Source organism: Electrophorus electricus, chromosome 10, assembly GCF_041902795.1.
Source record: "Electrophorus electricus isolate QZ-2024a chromosome 10, ASM4190279v1, whole genome shotgun sequence".
Classification (NCBI taxonomy): Eukaryota; Metazoa; Chordata; class Actinopteri; order Gymnotiformes; family Gymnotidae; genus Electrophorus; species Electrophorus electricus.
The window spans coordinates 17185777-17208276 of NC_137506.1; the positions used below are offsets into that span (position 1 = coordinate 17185777).

Sequence of the window (22500 nt, forward strand, 5' to 3'; positions counted from 1 at the left end):
ATTAAATACATTTTATCATTTATCATGTAACTTGTTTACCTGTGTGTTATAACATGTACTGTAAAGAACTGAACTGCATTTTAAAGGGTATGAAATTAGATAAAATGTATTGTTAATAATAATAACAATAACACCAACAACAACAACAACAACAACACCAACAACAGTGTTGTAAATGTGACTTCTTGTAACATCACCTCGTAAAAGCGCATTTCAGGAGACAGGCTAAAAATGACGGTGCCCAAGGCTTAAAGATGACCAGATAGAGCAGAAATGCAACCGTAACGGGCCTTGCTTACGACGGAACCCAACATCCAGAATACGCTGAGAAGGATGGACCATGACCTCTTTTCCATGTTTCCAGCAATGGACATGGTCCTCAAGCATATTACCATGTATTACACCTGTTGAACATGAAAACACATTTCAGGCTACATTCAGAGAAAGTACTTCCCAGTACCCACATGTACCCACAAGCAATCCATAGCTTGTTATCACTTTAAAAAATATGGGAAATGTTCCCAAAGTACACCTCAGTTTCACAAATATCTCTCAGCTTCTAGTTCTGGGCAAACGTCCCTTTGGAAACTTCAGCACTCCTCCAGTGATGATAACAGGAAACTTCTCCAAACAGATCAGTGTAAAAATGTGAGGGGGGGGGGGGGTTAAAAAAAATAAATAACAATAACGATTGTCTAGCAACGCACACCAACGCCGAGCGTTTTCCTGACGTAGCCTACAGTGAAGCAGTAAACAGCGGGTCTCCGTTAGGAGCAACACGAATGAGCCCAGGTGGTGGTTCGGATGGGAGGAGCCCAAACCCAAAACCACAACCCCAGCCCTGACCAATTCACCAAGTCCGTCTGACTCCTGCAAACGTGCACTGGCCGTCTCCTGGAAGGCGGGTTCATTAAATCCACCGACAAGACTCAGCAGAATCACAGTCTGAACACGAGGGGTTACATCACAGAGTTCCCGGGGTCTCCAAGTCCTTCTTTAGCTGGGTAGGATGAGCCGCCTGCTTTAAAGGGGTGGGGGTGGGGGAGAGACACAGCAACAAACTAACTTAAAAAAAATGTAAAATATATTTATAAAAAACAAAACAAAACAAACAAAAAAAACGCACCAGTGTGGCACCATTAAAACCTCGAATACATGGGATGGATCAGCAGACGTCTCCCTCAGAAAGCTTAGCCCCTGCTGGTTATACTAAAGGCTGCAGGAGATATCTATATATATATATATATATAAAAAAGGAGAAAGAAAAAAACAAACAAAAAAAAACAACAAAAAAAACCAGCCAAAGACATAAATAAAGGGTGAAATTTTCTGCCTTTTTAGTTTCGATTGTTTTCACTTCCGTTTCTCTCAGTCACTTAAAACCAAAATAAATAAGCAGCGGAGGGCATGAGTGTGCGACGCCGTGCACACCCTCTACTCCCCGTTGGCTTTGGCCGTGGCTCCAGTTCGTTGGGCGCTCGCCTCGTCTCCCTGTGCGGAAGCTTCCCCGTTCTCCCCTGCCGCCTCCTTCCCATCCTCCAGCTGGGTGCACGCCCGGCCGCTGCCGGGCTCCCCGCTCTCCCCGTTGAGGAGCGGCGTCCCGTGGGCGGCCAGCACGGGGGCGTGGGCGGTCCCGAGCTCCGCCTCCTCGTCTCCCTCCTCCAGCTTGCGCAGGACTATGGGCAGCTTGGCGCCGGCGCCATCCAGCAGCGCTGCGTCGGTCTCCTCGTACAGGGGGAGTGCGGCGCCCCCTTCCAGCTGCTCCTGGCAGTGCAGGCGCTTGGTTCGCCCGCTGGCCGCCGCCCGTTCCAGGATCTCCTTCTCGGCCAGGCGCAGGAGGACGGCCATGCGGGCGTGTGGGGACAGGTCGCTCTGCTGCAGCAAGCAGCGGTCCTCCTGGAAACACAAAACGCATGCGCTGACGTCGCCGACCACGGATTAAAAACCGGTACGTCTGCCATGTTAGCATGGTTAGCTAGCGGGTCCTTTGATCAAATGCGTTTACCGCAAATCAAGACTGTGACAGAGGATGAAGGGGGAGGGTTTCGCCTGTGGGCGCTGCGGTACCTCGGCCGTGGTCTTGTACGTTTTGAGGAGCAGCGCGGCTCTCGTCTCCAGGAAGGTCCACAGCTTGGTTTCGTTCTCCCAGCTGACGGGGAACTCCGCGTTACCCAGCGTGAAGATCTTGTTGATGGCATGCTCACCCACCAGGTAGTCCTTGAGCTCCTCTGTCATCAGAAGCGTACACACACACACACACACACACACACACACAGGTTAGCAGAGCAGTCGTATGGGCACGTGCAGACATAATAGCCGTGAGCCCGGCGAGCGGCGAGAGATTACGTAAGGCATGATTACACGGCCGCTAACGAGATGAAAGGGCTCGGTGAACGAGTGCTTAATGTGTTCAGTGCACTGCGTCGTGTCAGATCAGTAAAAGGCGAGCCCGCGCTACAGGGCTCCTGCACTGCCTTTAAAAAATTAACATACAAAACCTGAATAAAATATGGGCTCACCCAGAAGAGGTCTTGCCAGAGGACACGGCCTTGCTTCATGGAATTTATGACACTGGCATCTTTCGCATACGTATTTATGAATATTTCACTGCCTGTGGATCACTTCTTCCACAAAACCGTGCGACTGTCTCGATCAATTAAACAACTAGGGGATGTGTGCTCAGTCTCTGGGTAGATCAATGTTCCATGGCTCGCCAAGGCCCAGGGGTTGCTAGGGGGCACCCATAAGGGGGGGGGCCCTGGGAGATGTTGGGATGGGTTCGGGGGGGCCTTACCTTCCGTCATGCAGAAGACCCGCAGGAACGCCAGGAGCTGGGCGGATATGGGAGGCTCGCTGCGATGCAGGGCAAAGACGCTGGACCTGTGGGGTCGAAGGAGCAGAGAGAGATCAGAGCGAGGAGCCCTGGACACTCCCGTGGCCGCCACCCCAGGACGAGACGACAGCGAACGGGCAGGGCCGGCACCAGGGAGAGTTCCCTTCCTCCATAACACCCCCCCCACCGCGGCGGCGTGACAGCTGATTGATCTGAAGTGATGAGCGGCCGCCGAGCCCGCTGCATTTATTAAAAACGCACTCAATCATTTACAATTTACCATTTAATTGCTGGAGCCCGTCTATGGCCCTTTCCTGTCAGATTCACACACTGGCTGAAAAGGAGAGTGATTGCTCTTGTGCTGAATCAGACGGTAATTCTGAATGTTTTCATGAACTTGGAGCTATTGATCAGCGAGACAATACGCCAGTGGCTGAGGTGGCGATATTGCACTCCAAACGCATTACTGAGCTTTTTGCTGCAAAAGCAATTCAATTACCCTGCGTCCCGCACTTCAGACAGAACGGATGCAGTAGGGACAGCTCAACCCTTCACCTCCAAATAAGCTCACGTGTGAGTAACCAAAGGGATCCAACAGAAGCTTCTAGAAGAATTAAGAAGATACTTAACATGGGATTTAGGGTGTGTTCACACTTGGTAGCTGATTGCTCTGGTTTGGTTTCTCTGCTCGTTATAGTAAGTGTGGATCATTACAATAAGTGTGAACGCTTGCTCTCAAACTCTGGTGCGCACCAAATAAGCGGGCCCAGATGTCAGTGCGCTTATAAACGAATTCTGGTGCGGTTCGATTGAAGTATGAACAGGATATGAAGCACATGCATCTAAAACGAAACAAACAGCATGCGAGGTCGCGATATGTGACAGTAAACACGGCGCGAGAGAACAGTCACACGTTTTCCATTACAGTTCGGCACAGGTATTGGCATCGCCATCTTCCCACTGCGGCGCTGCTTCTCCAGCATGTGCAGTGGAGGAATTTCTGGTGCAGTTTTCACTCCTTCATCCGTTTTGCCACCTCTTGCTGTTTCCAAATGGTAAAAATATCACCAGGTAGACACAACCCTGAGTGCATTAAGCCCACAGACTATCACATTTGCGTCATGCGTCACTTTTTTTTACTTTTTTTGGGGGGGGGGGGGGCGCTTATATTGGTTCAATTGTAAATTTGCTATTGTGAATGATAAGCAGACCAGGACTAAAATGCAATAATGTATCATTTTCTTGTTTGGTGCAGACCAAGGGACGCAAACCACAAGTATAAACACACCCTTAAGGAAAGAAATCAAAAAAGACTAAGCGAGTACATTAAAAAACAGCATTGGACACCGTGGCCTATGTGGAGACGGCGGGTGGTCCTGGTGTGGATGTCGTTGCCGTGACACTCACGCGGGGATCCCAGCTCGGGCCAGCACCTCGGCTTTCATGGCGTACAGCCGCTCGCTCTTGCTCACACCCAGCTTGATCTTCACCCGGTCGTGTGCGTTATCCTCGAAGAAGAAGCCGTTGTGGATCACAAACTCGGCGTTGGACCGTGTCCCGTAGAATATGTAGATCTGTGTTAACGAAGAGATAAGTGACATGCGGACACGCCAGAAGCAGTACATTAACTAGCGAGAGCCATTGTGCTAATGTGCACCTAGGCATGTCCCACGTCAGCTTAACCCTGCAGGTTCAGATGTCACGAGGGCAGAAGGCTCCACCAACCAAAACTCCCCCGACCCAGCCAGCCGGCCCAAAAAAACCCGCACGCCAGCGTTCGCGAGCCACACTCTCGTCCTTACACACCCGGCTCACGTCCCCGTCCGCCGCCTAACTGTCACAGCAGTCACCGATAGCGCGGAGCAGAGCGGAGCGATCTGGAGAGAAGTTGGGGGGGGGGGGGGGGGGGTTGCTGATAAAGAGGAGCGCTGGATAGTGTGGGGAGGGAGCGGCTTAGCTCGGCTCAGCCGCGATTTCAGCCGCTGCTGCGAGCCCGGGGCCCCGCACGGAATCAGCGGCAGGGATCGGGGGATCAAACGGCTCGGTGCGGGGAAACGCTCCCGAACACCCCCCTCCCAGCTCCCACATGCCGGCGTCCGCACCCCTCTCCTCCCGTCGCTTGCTGTCTCCCTGAATCTTATCAAATAATTCACATTCTGCTTAGGTCTAAGGGGGGGGGGGGGGGTCTACCTGGCCTGTCAGCGCGTGGCCTCCGGATCCTCTCCCCGTGCCGCTAGAACTGAACGCTCCGTCTCTGATATTACCCGCAGGTCTCTGTAATGGCCGGCGGCTGATAAAACGCCCCGCGCTGCCGCGAGCAGGGCGCACGGAAAGGCACGGCCGTGCACGAACCGAAACCTTTCCAAAAAAATAATAAAATAAAAGCGGGGGGGGGGGGGGGGGGGGTGTGCCGAGCAGCGAGGGGCCCGGAGGAGCGAGCGACAACCATCTGCCGATCGTCCCTGGCCCCTGCTTGATTCAGTGCCGCTTGATTAGCTGACGTTTGATTTAAGGCTCTTCAAGGTTCCCGGCCCCGTGCCCTGAGACTGAGATAAACGTGTGCCAGAGCAAAGGCGGGGGCTGGTGGTGCGGCTGAGCCGCCATTGGTCAGAGCTCACCTGCTCATTCTCCTTATAGTCCTGGAGAGCAACACATTCGCATCGGTCATCTTCCAAGTTGTAGCCGGTCGTAATCTAACAGAAAACAGAAATCTAGGATTAAAGATCTCATTGTCCTTACACACGGTCAGTGTTCGGGGAAAACATTGTTCACGACTGACTAACTTTATGAGCAACAATTATAAGCCTATTTTGTCGTGCCACATATTACAAGAAGGGGACAAAGATTAAGATGCTTAAATATATTTTAAGATATAATTCTCTAAATCAGCGCATGCACAAACAAATGACGCTCTAAAATCGAATCTCCGAAAATGTAAAGAAATTAATAAAATGTAATAAAGCTTGGCTAAATTGTCATGACTTCGTGATAAATAAAACTATTACAGAAGAAATGCATTTTTATTAAACCTAACCCTGGGGAACCCCAGGAAGCCATTTCATTAAGCATCTTAATGACTCCAATTTTCAGGACATATGACAATTCAAAAATAAATAAATAAAATAACAAAATAAAATAAAGAAATAAATAAAGAGAAAAAGAATCATTGTAGACCATAAATGCGTTTCCCACACAAATGAAAGAAAGCGATATATTGCTCTGTGGCATGAGGCACTGAACGCAATCAAGGACAAATTGTTCAAATAAATATAAAACATCCCCCGAGATCCTGCTACAATCAACAGACTAGCACATTACTTTTTTTTTTTTTAGATTTTTCTCAAAACACTTTGTTTGCGCATATTCCCATGACCTTTATTTCACAATTGCATTATACACAAACACACCGTATGTACATGAGACTGTTTTTATATATATATATATATATAAAATTTTCCAGGTTTCAAATGGTGAGTGAATTCTCTTGAAAGGCTTTTGTTTGTTTGTTTTTGTGTGTGCGTGCGCTGGGAGGAGGCAGAGGTGCTACTTGCCAGGCCGTTGGTGTGGTTACACATGTCCCAGAGCGGAATCAGCGCCAGGGTAACCCTGCTGCCGTCCTCGGTAGGGATCTGGTTCTGACGCGTCATCACAGACGAGACGGCCCACCTGCAACCAGAGAGGCCCGAGTCACCATCTATCTCAGACTCATCGGCGAGTCCCACTTGAATTAAACCACTCGTTCACTCAGCAAACTCCCCCCCCCCCCCAATTCATCACTGCTTATTAGAGAGTCCCCTATAGAGCTGCAGAGGTCTTGAACCGACGAACTGGGTTACGTAAGCCTTTACGGTGGCCTTGCGAGAGCTTCTTCACACAAGGCGCTGAGAATGTGGCCTTACCTCTGCAAGCCATCTGGTAATAATGAATAAAAACCTCAAAACAATAAGGCCGCTGAGGAGTGAAGCAGTAACTGTGACATGGTGCTATTTCATTCCTCTCACACTGCGCCCGGTGGGAGCAGACGCTTGCATCATGCTCAACAAACCGAAGATAAAAGGGGACCGATGATAAATTATTCCCTCACAGATAATTTGGTGCTAATGAAAGAACAATGAGAACAAACGCCTCGTTTTAAGGGGCCATTTCCTACCACCCGGCACAACCACTCCGACCCCCACACCCACACCCCTTTCTTGAAAGAGAAGTTCCAGTTGGGGACACGGTAGGACGCCGGGAACCAACCTGTAGTCGTCAAAGGTGAAGGCATCCTTCAGGGGCAGCTTGCTCGCGTTCGGATGAGTCTGTGGCCCGAAGGCGAGGAGAAGAAAGGACAGAGGCGGGGGGGAAGAGAGAAGGATAAAGTAAAAGGAAGAAGTGGGTAGGGAGGGTGCACACACACACACAAATCAGTGAGTGGAATTTCATTACGTGGCTACCTAACAGATCCTAACAAGAGCGAGAGAAGCACGGAGCGTCCGGCAGTGCTACTGTGGGATCATGGTGGCATTAGCCCCCCATACATCACTGTCAACTTAATTTGTTGTGCCAAGCAGCCATCATAAATCTGCTTCATCAATTTAGGTGACAGAGAACCACTGGCGCCACAGAAATCTACATTTAAAGGCACAGGCCCACTGCCTCCAAGGGCTCATTTGGAGTGCATGTCATGGGGGTGGGGGGGGGGGGACACGCCATTCCTGGGGGGGGTGAAGGTGATGGTGGGGTCTAACTGGGCCTGGCTGCAGGGCCCCACTGAAAAACGCAAAGCGAAGCGTAAAAATAGACGGAGGGCTGAGCGTGCGCTCGGCCTCTCCCTGCCCCCGCCCAGGTGCTCCCACAGCTGCGTGTGTGGGGCTGGTGTCCCAGCCAAACGAAGCCCCGCGTTCTCCGTGGCGACCCGCACGACGCGGCCGCTGCCTCGCCCGGGACGGCCGGCAATTCATCACACGTGTACACAAAGAGGAAGACATTACCATTAATCAGTACCTGATGATTTAACGACAACGCACAAGTTTTTAATACAGTCGTCAGGCTGATAAAACACACGTGTGCGTTTCCTTGTTTTTTTTTTTGTTTTTGTTTTTTTATTTAAAGAGGTGACGCATGTGCATATCAAGCAGCACAATTAGATACACTCACACAGCGGAGAACAAGCATGAAATGAAGCCGCTCGGAGGTGGTCGCTAACTTTTACCTTCCACGTCTCCTCCCATTAATCAACTTCGATGACACTAATTGAGCCCTTTTCTACCTCTGGATGGTCTGCTACACCCCCCACCCCCCTAAACAGAGCCCTCACAGCGAGGCCAAGTCCACTGGCAGGGCTGGGCAGGGGGCTGGGCTGAGGGTCAGCGGACGAGCAGGTTCCACAGCCAAGGCATACGGTACTTGGGTGTGGAGATGAGTTGGGTCTGGGAGCCAAGAGAGCAGAAAGCACCAACATCTCCATTCACCCCCACCCCTGCCCGTCTCCTTCGGACGACCTCCAGAAGGACGGATCCGTGGGTTTAGCGCACCGAGCCGCCCGGGTTCGAGCCCGGCAAGCGAACAGGAGCTGTTTAGCGCCTTGATGGAAGTAGCGGATCAAGTCCCTGGAGGACCCTCCTCATCCTCTCCCTCTCACAGCTGGACCCGTCGTGGGCCTCCGTCAGGCAGCAGGAACAGGTTAAAGAGGCATTACTGGCCCCCGGGCCCTCCCAGATCGGCAACCTCATAGCGGGCAGGAGCACCTGAGCACGTTAATGGGCTCGATTAAGGCAATAATTAGCGGACTGGAGCGGTGGGGCCCCGGGGAGACGGAACGGCCCTCCGTCGGGGGGTGGGGGTGGGGAATACAGGCTCGGGCCGCATGGCTATCCCGGCGTCTGGGGCCCGTGCGCACAGCGAAGTGACGGGAGAACGTGGCACGGAAAGTTGGGCGACGTCATGCAGCGGTGGGCGGGGTGGGTTTTGGATGGCACAGCTGACAAGCAGAGTTTTTCGGCGAGAGAGAGAGAGAGAGAGAGAGAGAGAGAGAGAGAGAGAGAGAGGGAGAGAGAGAGAGGGGGTCTTCCGCAGCTCGGGCGCTCCTTGCATTAGCATCGGCAGAGAGAGGCAATTCATCATGTCCTGCAGCGGAGCCCACACTGGCACTGCGCGCGCTGGCGGGGAGGAGGGGGGTGGCACTGCAAATCAATTAAAAAAAACAAAAGCTCTCGCCTCGCCTTAACGAGCAAACAGGAAATGCAGCTAATTGGTGGCTGGTCTGCAGGAGGGCTTTGGGTTCTGTATGCCCTCATCCTTATACACTCCCCCACACCAAATCTCACACTCACACACACACACACACACACGAGACCCACCACGAAGAACATCCATCTGCATTTTACTGCTCAACCTGCATCGATGTTTTTTTTTTTTCCCCCTCTTTAAAAAATAGGCCACATCACCTGATGGTCCGTTTCCTGGTACAGTTCTTCTTTATTGCACATCCAAAAATATGAATATTGATCCCAGATCTTTAAAAAAAACAAAAAAAACAAACAAAACCACACACAAATATATATAAAATAGCCCATGGACAATATAGCGGTGCGTGTGACAAACTCATTTCGCTCACCATGCCAGGAAGGTCAGACAAATATCTTGAGAGATAACAGGCGGGAGGGAAGCGAGAGCATACCGCAGGGACCCTGTTCATTTCTCATCAACAGCAGCAGATGCAGCACACCAAGGTTACTTTGCATTCGCTGCATACCGGGGTCACCTTATGGGTTCCGCCTCCTTCCCCCACCGCTGACGCCACGTGAGCACGCGGGCCCGGGGAGGACGGCCCGGCGATCATTGGTCCCCCGCGGACAGGAAAGGCGCACGGCTGCGCCTCAGATGGTGCACCGCCGCTGACAGGAGCCCATCCCTCTTCACGCAGGAAAAACATATAAAAAGCTCCCAGATTGGGGTGGGGGGGCGGGGGTCGCCTTTCCAGCCCATGCAGATGGGTGAGGAGGTGGGGGCTCCAGATAAGGCAGGGAGGCGGGCAGGCAGGCAGACAGGCGGGCAGGAGAAGCGGGGAAAGGGGAGGCAGAATGAAACGGGCTGGGGGGAGGGAGGTTGTCAGTCTCCTTCTCGACATGCGCGGAAGGTACAATCAGGTCAATTCAATTCAAAGCCGATGCGACAAGCTAATTTTCCAGCCCGGTCATCTGCGGCCGCCTCCGAGGAGAGGCCGACACTGACAGTAGTCATTACAGCCACGGCAGGCGCCCAACCTGAGGAGCGGCGCGGACAGGACACTCGCCGAAGGGCCTGGCCAGACACACTCACACTCACACACCAAACCACCCCCCTCCCTCCCTGAGCTGCGTCTGGGGGAGTAGCTGAACCTCCGCAGCCTGCCCGGCGCCCCTGCTCCAGCTGCGGGTTAGAGGACACGTTCGTGCTCCCTCCCACCTCCCACCATCAACCCAGACTTCACCTCCTCGTACACAAGGCTGACACGCAGGAAAAGTGCACGGAGTTCTGCTTCTGCTGTGAACTTAAGACGACGACGCCTTTCAGGCACTATAGCGTCTACTCACTGGAGGTTCTGTTTGTTCCACACGTCATAAACCCTCTCCTGCCACCTACAGGACGGATATGTGTACTGAGAATGCCAGGTCACACCTAGCGTAGAATTGCCTGGATACACGCGTCGACCGCTATGGAACCCGTCCTGCCTCTTTAGGCCGTGGCTGTGGTTTCTAGTGATTCACAACCACACAGCACGTCATCAAAACACAAGGTACAGATCAAAACGGGGAGTGGCGTTTGGTCGACGGCTTGTTTGACGGGCCGACCGTCTCTGCCGCCATGAAGACACGGCACGACTTCCTCCTAAAAGGACAACCAGAGTCACCAACCAGATACATTCACCTCCACAGTACAATTTTTCTTTTTCACAAACACTGGAGAAACGCTACACAAAATATAAAACATGACTGGAAGTTTTCTAAGGTGAAACAAAAAGACTCCAGTTAGAGGAATGCGATTCGTAGAATGAAAACGCCAGGCTCAAGGAGAGCACAATCTAGCAAAAAAGTTTTGAATGAAGCGTTTAATATTCTTACGTTACTAAAACAAGAGCAGGCATAGCCAGCATTCACCCTTTCTAGAGTTTCAGCGAGACTGCATGCTGCTCCAATCAATCCTGACTGGAAAGCGTCTGGCAAGTTTAGTGAACGTATGTTTAGCGTACATTTAGGAAACGCCAACAACAGCAGACTGAGCCTATGGATGGTGATTACCCAAGCCCTACAGCACACAGCTACACACCAGCTAATAACGCAACATGTGAATAGACTCCGCCACACAACCGCAAATACATTAGCAATGCCCATGAATATTTGATGCCTTATCTTGACAATAATGTGAAGTATTACCTCTTTTCTAACTGACACTCATCTAATGAAAGAGACGCTTTTGAGTGAGATTCAGAGGAACAGGGCAGATTAATGCTTCTTTAATGGCCAAGGAGAGGAACATAAACAAGGGGAATATTTATCAGTTTCGTTTAAATGAATCGGCATATCATCAGGTCACTTAAAAGTGTCATATCTGCACAGTTGAGTGTTGCTTCACAAAATGCAAATTACAAATTGCTTTGTGGAACAAGATCGTGCAATTAATACCCATCACTAAGGGATGACGTGCCATCATTCATTCAGAAGCTTCCAGACAAAAGGTTGCTACTTACATATGCTAGCAGGATTCATTTTGCTTTACTATATTTGCAATAATGCACATATTTAAGTGACCATTTTAAAAGTGCTACCCTTGCCCAAGCTAACAGAAACATAACAGATGAACTTAATGGTCCAAGAGAAATAAACTATACGTCATTTATAGCTTCCGCCATGAGTGCGGCACAGTAATAAAAAAGCAAATCTACATCAAGGAAACTACATTAAAAGGTGCAAAATGAACCATGAACTGTTTGTTTCTAGAGCTTCTGCTGCCGACGTCGCAGGCCAAAACCTTGTAGCTAGAAACATCTCAAGTTTAACCACCTTTTGGAGCAAGAGAAGTGTGGGACACCTACTCATTTAACAAGAGCATCTCCATGAGAGATCACCCAACACGCCATAGGAAGCAAGAATATCTAGAGTCTGGAAGAACATCTCCAAACAGAGGAACTTTAAGAAAAGTCAAGCCTGGTCATTAATTCAACTTCACCATCAACACAACTACTGAAAACCCTTTAAGGTCCAAGAGGACCACGTTTAAAGGAACACCAGACATTCTACGCCATCAGTCATGAATATCTCTAATAAGGAGTCATGGTTTTATATTACTTACATCACTGTGTACTGTAAGCTACAGTTCCGAGCAGACTGGAGAATGCTTTTTAAAAGGGTGGAACATCTCCCCCTGCTGGTCTTCAAGTGCCACCACATTACAGCCTCTGAGCCATGTCAACAGCAGCTTATCAGAGCCCCTGAAATTGGGTGCAAGAGGGCATTATAAAGCTCCTTTTACCCATCTCCGATGTGCTGCCAACAGCTAGAAACCTTTTAAAACCTGATTTCCACACCTGATCACCGAGCTGAGTAAAGGATAGCTGTATATGGCTACGGAAGCCGAATTAAGCTGTGAGGGAAAGAGCTGAAAGGAGACGCGGACCCTGGAGTTTTAAAGCACTGTATGGCACCAGTGTAGTTTATTACGCCCTGCTCGTTAGAGCCCGGAGAAACGGCTCCATTTCAGTGGGACGGTTGTACGGGTGACAGAGGCTTTCACGAAGGATCTCAAAAAAAAAACAACATTTACACGTGGCAGAGAGCAGCAAGGAGAAACGGGAAGATAATTAGGCTCCGGGCAGATTTCACTCGCAGGCTCGTTGGGCGGCGGGACAAGGAGAAGCAGCGGAGAAAAGGCGGCAGACTCACGTGGAGCACTTTGTAGAAGTAGGCGTACTGGCGAGCCGTGTTCTTGTACTGGCTGAGCACGTCCTGAATGGCCTGGGTAGCCAGCAGGTGGCGCACCTCCTCCTCCTCGAAGTAGAGGGGGGTGTCGTATTCGGCGGGCAGAGTCTTGATGTAGGGTAGCCAGGGGGAGGCGGGGTCAGCCCTCTCACAGAGCAGGTGCAGTGCCAGCGTCACATTGCCCATGGCCTGCAGGATCCGGTCCTGGCCGTACAGGGGGCCTGCGAAATCGGGGCATGGCAGAGTTAAGCAAACATTGGTGCCTCGCAGCCCGGCGACGAGCATCCACGGTGTTCCGGGGCTGGGCCCTGCTGAAACTCCTCCATCAGCTTGATGGAGAAACACAGACGAGTCTGAGAGCATCACACCATGTGGTTAATGAAACTGCTATTGCTCCAGCCCCTGGGCGTTCAGGGGTGGAGTTGTAGCTCGTCAGTGGTGGGGGGGGTGTCACGCCCCGAGTTTGGGGATGCAGCAGGACTTACCCAGGATCGAGTTTTTGGCCGACTCCACGGTCATGAGCATTTTCCTGGGAATCCAAAGGAAGAGCTCCTCTGCCTGTAGACCACAGAGAGTGTGAGGCAGTTAGAGGACAAATTAGAGTCAATTTTTTTTTTAATACATTTTTTAAAAGGTTTCACAGCTCCAACAACCAGATAAAGAGAGAAAAGAGTAGTAAGAAGCGCGAGCCTCACACCAGCAAAGCAAAACCCAAGTCCACCCAAAACGAGAACCTTTAACCAGGGGCTGTGACTGCACACTGTTGTCCTTTGTCATTCAATGCCCGCATTCATTGCGGCTGTGGTGCTGTGACCACAGCATGAATGAGGGCAATTGAAAACATCGATTAAAAAAAAAAAAAAAAAAAAAAATTTCTAACATATGAAAGCGTATTGACCACTGAACTCAGTCCTGTCTGAAAGCAAAAAAAAGATGACCAATCAATAACTGCTATTTTTCCACAGCCCTTAATGCTCAGGTTAGGCTGCAATTCAGGCTGTTCCTAATGAGGTAACAAGTTGCGCTCAGGAAAATGACAATGATTATCACATCTATTCACGATGGCAATTACGTTACTTATAAATGGGAGTGGACAAAATTGATTTCTCCTTTAACAGCACCTCTCCCAAAACGTTGGCTTGGTTGCGTGGATCAATTCTTCAGCACTCAATGGACATAATTCATCATGCTCTAAGAAGTCAGACGCTGACCAGCCGGTAAAGCAGACAGCCAACTCCCCCATTAAAGCGTCCCTGACTTCGGATCCGAAAGAACAGGGCTGTTCTCTACTCGGAGAGTGGCGGCATAAACCTTGATGTCGCGGGTGGCTCGGAGGCCGTAGCCTTCGCCCCCGAACTTGGCGATCTCGAAGCCACTGCAGGACGCGCCGCATTCTGCAGCCCAGGCCATGAGCTCGGGGAAGTGCTCCTCCCTGCTGCCCTCGAACGCTACGGAGACCCCTGCGGACAAGCAACGGGATAGCACGCGTGGGACGAAGCCTCCCATCTCAGCGCTCCGCCTCCCTCCAACGCCCCCGTCACCACCCCACGCACCTTTCTGCTTCTTTCGGATCTTCTCCACCAAGGCACGGATCTGGACATACTCCTCCCATTCCTTGCCCGTGGAGGGGGCGGAGCCGCTGCATTCTGAGCGACACAGACAAAGGCGCGCTGAGATGACCCTGGCGAACCTACGTGGGCCCTGGGCCCAGAGACGCGCGTGGGTCGTACACCGGATTGAGGATTTGTACTCACTCTGCAGAAGTTCTGAGATCAAGTTCATCATCTCTTTGGGGGACACCAACGCTGTGGCCCCTGTGCCAGACTTCTGAGTCTTCACCCGACTCTTCTTGCCCATTGTCTAGCTGTGTTATGGCTGAGGATTGCTGAATAGGAAACGCAGTGGAACAAAATTAGGGGGTTGAGGGAAGCAAAGGAGGAACCTTAAAATGTACTGCCACTTTTAAAGTGCCCACTAGAGGGCACTAAAAGCCGCTGCACTAAAATGATAAAGTTTGGGGCATGCTGCATTCGTCCTATGAAATTAAAGTCTCGGGGTAAAATGGCTGAGCATCAGTAACCTCCTCTGCCCACAACGATTGGTCAGGAGTGCAAGGTTACAGGTCACAGAGCACTGCAAGCATTCAGGATGGGAAAATAAGAGCCTACTCTTCACGCATCTTAACTCAACCAAAGCAGGAATCGAACAATTTAACACTGCTAGGCATCACAGTATAAACCATGCATGGGTGTCGTATACAATCAGTTCTCTCACAATTCTGTGTAACTTCTAAAATTGCATGAAAGACCCATTAAAACCTGCTTATGAAAAAAAAAAAAAAAAAAAACCTGACGGCTCTGGTTAAATCTGGCAGCTCATGCATCATCAGTGTGCAGATACAAGATGCACATCAAAATAAACAACTTACTTATTCTAGTAACCAGTAGCAACGCTACAAAAGAAATTATGCCAAGAGCAATAAAATCAATAGGTGACAAAAGTCATTTGCAGCACACCCAGAAACTCTTTCGGGAGAACTGAACAGCCTCTATAAGGTGATCTTTAAACATGTGATACTTATGCTGTCTAAGTCTGGTCACTAAGATGTAAGGCAAGTATCTACAATTAGCCTAGTGGCTGTATACATGCAGACTGTCGAGGACCATGGTGTGTAGACCCCAGCACAGGCCTGTAAGCAACCAAATCACAAGAAACCAGACTCGTTCACAGACAGGAACCGATATGAACTGAAGTCACAGAAACGCACGGTTACAAGGCAGCGGCGTCGTCGTGAAACCACAGAGGACAGCAGGACAGCAGGCCAGCAACGCCCAGCAAAGCCAGAGCCCACCGGCTGCCCAGCTCCGCTGGATAACTGGGCAGCGACTTCAAAAGCCGTATGGCTCGGAGGACTTGTATTCCGTGAGGTAAGTTAGCCAGGGGGTTTCGAGTTGGGCTGGCGGGTGAATAAAGCTCGCAGGCCAACAGCTGAACTCATATGAGATGAGCCAAGCTGGACCGCTAGCTAATATGCTAATCACGCAAGCCACATCGCTGCTAGTTAGCTTAGCATGCATGATGTTTCGCAATTTTGGAAGCGACAGTCAAAATGGCGGGCGCTGACAAGACGACGGAATTCTTTTGGATCAAGCACACACTATGCTTGTAGTAGGCTCGCAAAAGGTTCTTGCGGATAAGACATTTTACAACTGAAACTACCTTCTAAATGACTGCCAAGGGCTGCTCCTGTCAGACCTCTTCCACTTAGTGGCTAGTAGGGTGTAACCTAAGCCTTTACGGCTTTGTAATATCGCCACGCCTCTTAACATCGGAATTAAGAAACTGATTGGAAGAACAATAAACAGTCCCGCCTTAGCATATGTGATTCGTGAAATATCATTGGTGACTTAAAAACGTGTATCGTCTTTGTTTTATAATTGGCTTAAAGTGAAAACTTACTTTCCCCTACTTACTAAGTCGCCACCGATTGGTCGACATTAAGGCGGTTCCCGAGTTCGCTTACGTGATTGGTCATACAGCGAGTCAATAAATTCGTTCGAGTTTCCACGGTTGGTTTCGCTACACAACACATAAAACGTGACTGGAAGTTCTTAGCTGGACGAAGTTACCATAAAAGGCATCGTTAGAGGGGAATGAAACGCCAATCTTATGAAGAGCATCATTTTTCGCTTCCATAAATGTGTTTGTTGAGCGTCTAGTAAAACGTTCTGAAGGAAGCATTTAATGTCCTTACGTTACCAAAGCAAGAGCAGGCATAGAGAGGTTCGCCCTTTCTAGAGTTTCAAGCAGACTGCATGCTCCAATCAATTCTGGTTTAAAATGTAAATATCTCCGGTTCAGCTCAGATATCCTTACCTTTAGCTGCACTCAGTGATATGCTGCACGATGGAACATCGTTTCTAGACAAATGGTTGTTGCCTCTGTGGTCATCCAGACTCGTTATTTTTAATTATTATTATTGAAACCATAATCATCCGATATGCCGCTGTCATACGAATGGAATAGGTTGCAGTTGATGATTTCTTGCAAACCGTAACTAGAGTAAGGTCTATAATGTAATGTCATTATCCTATATCATATTGTTAGGTGGCAACAGCTTTGCAGGATAAATACGAGCTAATTGCAATTATTTACTTAATGCTTTGTTAGTAGCTACTTGAAGTAATTTAGATCGGCTGAGTTTCTTCTGGCGGCATATTGCCCGTTGTAGCTCTACAAAACTAAATGCTTTTTCTTCGTCAAATCAATTTACAGAAAAGCCGACACAACTATTATCACAATACATCCTAAGTCACAATTGTTTCCTTTTTAAAACGTTTCCTTTTCAATAAATCACTTGATCTGTTAACAAATCGTCTTTAAAAGTGGTGGAAAATAAGAGTTTTCCATGCTGTATGTGTTTTAAAGGTCGAAAATTCTTGAATTTGTTTACTTTTATTTATATACTTCAATATTTCTAAAATGAATACATTTAGTGTTATTATATTTAGGAAGGTTTTTTTTTCAGAGTTAAAATTGTACAAAAAAATTTTGGACAAGACTAATTTACATTTGAGTGTGTGCAGTCGAGGCTAATGTTCGATAATAGTATTTCATACCATAGGAACAAAATTACTCTTCTGGAAATGCTGCAGAGACAGTATTTCCACACGACACCTGACTTCCGTTCTCCTCTCAGCGCACTACACTGTAAACAAGACGACTTACCTGTTCAGTGCTAACTGTTAGGAGGCGTTCAAATAGTGATAAATTAGGCCAGTAGATGGCAGCATTGGCCCTTTTTAAAAACCTACACCGCACCAACTGTAATAGAGCTACAGACACAGAACTATAAAGCGTTGATTTTATTTTTAGATCATCTAAAGGAAGTCAGTTGAGTTTCATTTTGACAGCTTTAATTGGCTAAAACACTGGTTGTCACCTAAGTACATTTTATGAAAAATAGAAATGCATGCTAGTTACAGGTTTTCTACAGGAATAAGTATTTACACAGCATATATTCAAATAAAGACGTTACAACCGAACACTGACTTTACTGATTCCAACATCAAATCCTCGTTTGCAAATGTAGCAGTGCATTTGAAGGAAACATTAGGAAAACATCAGTTAGTGATTTATTCTGTGCTTTCAAATGAAGAAATATTTTTAAAAATCAGTAGTTTAGACTGTTTACAAAGGACACTTTTTTAAAAATACGTTTAATAATGAATGTACTTCCACATCTGTTCACATGGGCTCGATTAATACTGTCTCGTTCACTTTAAAATCATTTGGAACATTAAAAATATACTGTGATAACAGTATGCTTTTGCTAACGTCAATTCAGGCAATAGACCGTTTCATAGAAATAACAAATAAATGCTTTTCTTTTTCCATTTTCAACTGATTGCTGTTCATTTTGTTCATTCACATCTCAGGCATAAAAAAGTAATACGAACTTAACACAAACACACGCAGAAAGAGACTTCCAAAAGTCACGTGCTGCACCAATAAGTCAATAACAAACCAGTTCAATTCATCCAGCAAGAATGTGATCTTAGACCAGCACCGACAACGTGCTTTTATTACTTTGCGTGAGACTCTCACACCAACAATGACAGGAGTGTGTAACTGAGAAGTCCAGTCCAAGGTTTAAAAAAAAACAAAACAAAAAAACAAAAACAAAAAAAAAACACAACGCATAAAATACAAAACAAATCTATGGCTTATCAGATCATTGAATTTCAGTTAAGAACTCTGTACTCTCGCCACTGAGGTAATTAGTAATACAGAGTCTGAATACAGAGTCCGTGGATCTTTCTCACAAAGGCTGCTGATGGTACTGCTGCTGTGTGGTGTGACAGAGCCTGCATCCTACCAAGGTTTTCACTTAAAAGTTTCTAATAGCAGGACATTTGGGACTCGTGTTCAAGGACTTTTAAAGAGTTGCACAGCGGACCGTCTTTGCCCACTTGCCCGTGACGAATCCACGCCATCTTTAACTCGTCGACTGCTGTGCGAGAGATCGGAGCATAAAACAAATGTCACTTCTGACAAGGTGCAACGGCCCTTTGTAACCCATGTGCGGAGGAGCACGAATGCAGCAAGCATCGTTTTTTCCCTGTCAGTCTTGCGTATGGAGCTAAACAATTAGAAATGGCTCGCACGGGTTGGAACAAACTAACCTCACATGCGTTACGCTTCATGTACAGGACTTCCACATCACACTCTGCTGGAGGGGTTCCTCTGCTAAACCTTATTTGCGTTAACCACAGCACACTTCCTACTGCTTTTACCCATTTCCGGAATTCAGTACAAAACCCCAGTTCAGAAGTCTAGGCAGGACTGAATCCATCTTGAGAAGACATGTGAAGTGTGTAGTGCAGCCGTTGCTTTTAAAGGGAAAGTAGATAATAATGGAACCACTGAGAAAAAGGCTCTTGCTCCCATGAAAGTCACCTTGGTCTGCAATAAAAGGGACTGACTACGAGTCCCTTTACACTCATACACTATTTAGTATCCACTGATTCAAATGAGAACCCATTAGGTTTTATTTTATTGGCACCAGTATAGGGAATAAAACCTTCTATGCATAACGATTGTCAAACTGGTTTAACGTAAAATGCCTCAGAAAAGGTTGGTAATGGTGCAGAGAGAGCGCATTCGATCCTGTTCATCTGGACTGCAGCATTATGATACAATCACGCCCAGGGTTCATTTAATTGCAGATGTTATCGGATTGATTTTGGCCACAGTATGTAACAAGGCTGGCCATAATAGTCGACGAGGGTGGCTTTTATATTTGTTACTGTTGTCTAAGGGACTTTTATTTTGGGGGGGAGGAAATAACAGACTGACTAAAAAATAAGAGACTGTATTGATATCTGGGAATATATGTGAGAATAAGATCAGTGCTCAGAAACAAGACAAGAAGCAGTCCTGGTGTATGCTCACACAGCTCTAAAAAGAAAATACCACTCTGCTACACCTGTTTTGCACATGTACCCCAAATGCTTTTCTCCCATGAAAGTACTTATTGTTTTACTGATGAATCGTTCCTGAACCGAATGGATCTTTCCATTCGTCCAACCCGAATCTTTCCATTTCCTCAGCCTGCCTGGCGACATTCTTACGAAGCTGAAAGGGTTTAACATGAGCGAACGGACTGCGTTACTGGGGGGAGTGTCACCCAGGAACCTCCATACAGTCTTACGTGCTTAGAGTCCACTGGGCAATGGACACGCTAGCTGCCTCTCTTGAATTCTTGAATCCCTACTGGCTACGTAGATAAAAAGCTTAAAGTTAGCTTGTGATAGCTGTATGACTCTTACTAATGTGCGGTTTGATCGGAGCCTAGCTTAAACCGGTCCAGTAAATTGAAGCTGAGTGCTCTGACAGCATCAAACAGTGAGTGTGTGGTTCTGTAGGTCGTCCTTCAGAAAGTCGCAAAGTGCCGCGTAGTTCTGTTCCTCTGGTTCTAGACACATCAGTCGCTTGTTGTGGGTCTCGGCGGTCGTCGACGGATGGACGGACGGGGGTGGGGGGGTGGGGGGGTCTAGACGGGGCCTTTGAACTGGTTCCCGGAGAGCTGGTGCCGGACGGACGGCTTAGAGCCCGCTGCGTCTCCGAGCTTTCGCCACACCACCTGTGCGCAGATGGAGACAGAGAGAGAGAGAGAGAAAGAGAGAGAGAGAGAGAGAGAGCACAGGAGAATGAGCAGGAGAGGGGGAGTAGAAGGAGAAGAAGAGAAGAAATAGAGAAAGCCAGGGCGAGGTGAGAAAGAAAAATGGAGAGACGAAGGGAAAGAAGAGAGTAAGCGAGAGGGTGGGTGTTACGCAATGCTTCACGCAGGCAGGTTGCTGAAACGGGGGGTGTGGGGCTTATGGTGCCCAGACACATGCAGACCTAATTCCACTGGAGCTCAGTGCACACAGAGAGAAGAATGGCCCCATTGTGGTGCCGTGTCATCTCCGTCATTGTGCCCGTGACGGGGGGGAGACTGCTCCGAGCACAGAGTCCTACGTGCGGGAACAGCAGCGCTCCCTGGGTCCCAGACTCCCTACCTCTCACATGTGAGGAGGGGCCCCTGGCCCCCACCAAGCATCTTGCTCTTCCCCGGTCCAATCCAGCTCTGCTCCGCATCCTCCACAGGCGCAGCACAGGGCCTCGTGGAAGAGCCCAATAACACCTGCATTGTTCTGCGCAGTGAGGCTGTGCTAATTGCTCTGACAACTGCCCTTTAAACGCGGCCGGCCCGGTTTTTACAGAGGCCTCTAATTGAGCTGCGTGAAAGTAGGGTTCTGTTTTGGAGGGCGTCGGAAACACTGTCCTGCACCATAAGCCGTGGCAGCCCTGACAAACGGGCAAACAAACACGGGAGGCTTGCGGAAAGCATGCAGCCCCTCCCCCTCTTGCAGGACTCATCAGCCCTGACGCGTTTCTCCGCTCGCCCAGGATCTGCGTCGAATTCTCCAAGTCCTGATCAGTACACCCACAATGCATGTGTTAGTTTTACCCTGCCTGTGCGGACCTGGTCCCAGGCGAAGGGCTTCTTGGTCTGATGGGGTGCAGGGATGCTGCATGACCAAGCCTGGGATGGAGCGCATTAGAATTTAAGAGGCAAGACCTGAATCAAGTTCACTGCCTGGGATACACAGGGACTTACGTTACACATCTCCCGGACAATGGCTTTCTCCTTCTCGCTGAGGTCCTCATTGTAGTCTTCGGGGATCTGTCTGTCCAGCTTCTCGTGAACCTCCAACACCTACAAAACGGAGGGAAAAAAAATCCAAATCGAAAAAGGCTAGAAAAAGAGCGATCGAGGACTCAGTGGAGTGGTTGGTCTCCTCAGAAGAGCCGAGGAGAAGTAGTGGTATCTAGATTTGCTCACGATGGTGCTCGAAGTCCACGAGTCTCTGCAGAAACGTAAAACGGTGCCGAAAGCTAAAGATCCCATTGGCTAACTGAGAACTTGGCAGCTGAGCTAAAGCTCTCAGATCATGAGCACGGTCACCTTCAGAAAATGCCGCATGAACAGTAGCCGACCTAAGAATGTTCATATCCGTAGCATTTAATAATTGTGGACCAGTCAAGCAGTGCCGGAGAATGGAGCAACTAGCCTTTACCTTCATGGCATGAACCAGAGCCTCGGGTCTCTGGGCTGAGGGCAGGTAGCTTGAGATGGGGGAGAGCAGATCTCCAGAGGGGAGCCTGGTGGTACCCTGTGAAGAGGAACACACACATCAGAGGCGGACGGGTTGGGTTTAGAATGTCCGCCTAGGGATTTGCTTATTAGCTGAAGCCAGTAGGCACAGTTACTCAGTGAAAGTTTACGGAGTCCAGTGAAATTTTACTCTTTGAATGTGAAGCCTCTGCGATTCACTACACAACACACACACAAAGGAGACAGCTGACCTGGGCCAGCTTTGAGCCACGGGTTAAAGCATCCAACTGGAATGCTCTGCCAGCGAGCGGCTCGTGGGTCCACAGTGCCCAGCGCGTCCACAAAAAGCCCTTTCAGTGAACGCGGCCTTGCACGGCCTCTTTACACGCAGCCTTTTGAGTTCCACTCCAGCGTTAAATCCACGACAATGAAGCCAGCATTCCAGTGCTGGGGGGCGGATCTGCGGTGAGGGGCGGTCCCTCACATTCACCCCATGCTGCTCATTTACAGCTGCCAGCATGTTCACCCTGTTCAAGAGTGGTCTGTGGGTAGTGAATCTGTCGGTG

General features: G+C 48.9%; 2 protein-coding genes across 9 annotated transcripts in view; both read right to left on the reverse strand.

Moving 5' to 3' along the window:
* Positions 1-1028: 1028 nt before the first annotated feature.
* Positions 1029-16097, reverse strand: setd3 (SET domain containing 3, actin histidine methyltransferase). Of its 2 annotated transcripts, none has more exons than XM_035532807.2 (13): positions 15991-16097; positions 14526-14656; positions 14325-14417; positions 14083-14231; positions 13257-13329; positions 12736-12992; positions 7076-7134; positions 6385-6499; positions 5452-5526; positions 4241-4407; positions 2795-2880; positions 2068-2228; positions 1029-1896 (listed from the first exon to the last, which is right to left on the reverse strand). In XM_035532807.2, the coding sequence occupies exons 2-13, from the start codon at positions 14626-14628 to the stop codon at positions 1435-1437; spliced, it is 1800 nt and encodes a 599-aa protein (XP_035388700.1). In that variant the 5' UTR covers positions 14629-14656; positions 15991-16097; the 3' UTR covers positions 1029-1434. The 2 variants fall into 2 exon arrangements, with proteins under 2 accessions (XP_035388700.1, XP_081577576.1); XM_081721450.1 differs by lacking the exon at positions 15991-16097 and adding an exon at positions 15539-15865.
* A 1524-nt stretch (positions 16098-17621) lies between these two features.
* ccdc85ca (coiled-coil domain containing 85C, a) overlaps positions 17622-22500 on the reverse strand; it is a 31613-nt gene continuing 26734 nt past the window's right edge. For 3 of the 7 annotated variants that reach the window (XM_081721452.1, XM_027013950.3, XM_027013948.3), the window contains 3 exons: positions 21897-21992; positions 21437-21535; positions 17622-20416 (listed from right to left, as the gene is read on the reverse strand). In XM_081721452.1, the coding sequence (XP_081577578.1) occupies positions 20327-20416; positions 21437-21535; positions 21897-21992 (285 nt within the window). In that variant the 3' untranslated portion in view covers positions 17622-20326. The remainder of the gene's footprint in view (positions 20417-21436; positions 21536-21896; positions 21993-22500) is intronic. The other 4 variants (XM_081721451.1, XM_081721455.1, XM_081721454.1 and 1 more) reach the window with 2 other exon arrangements.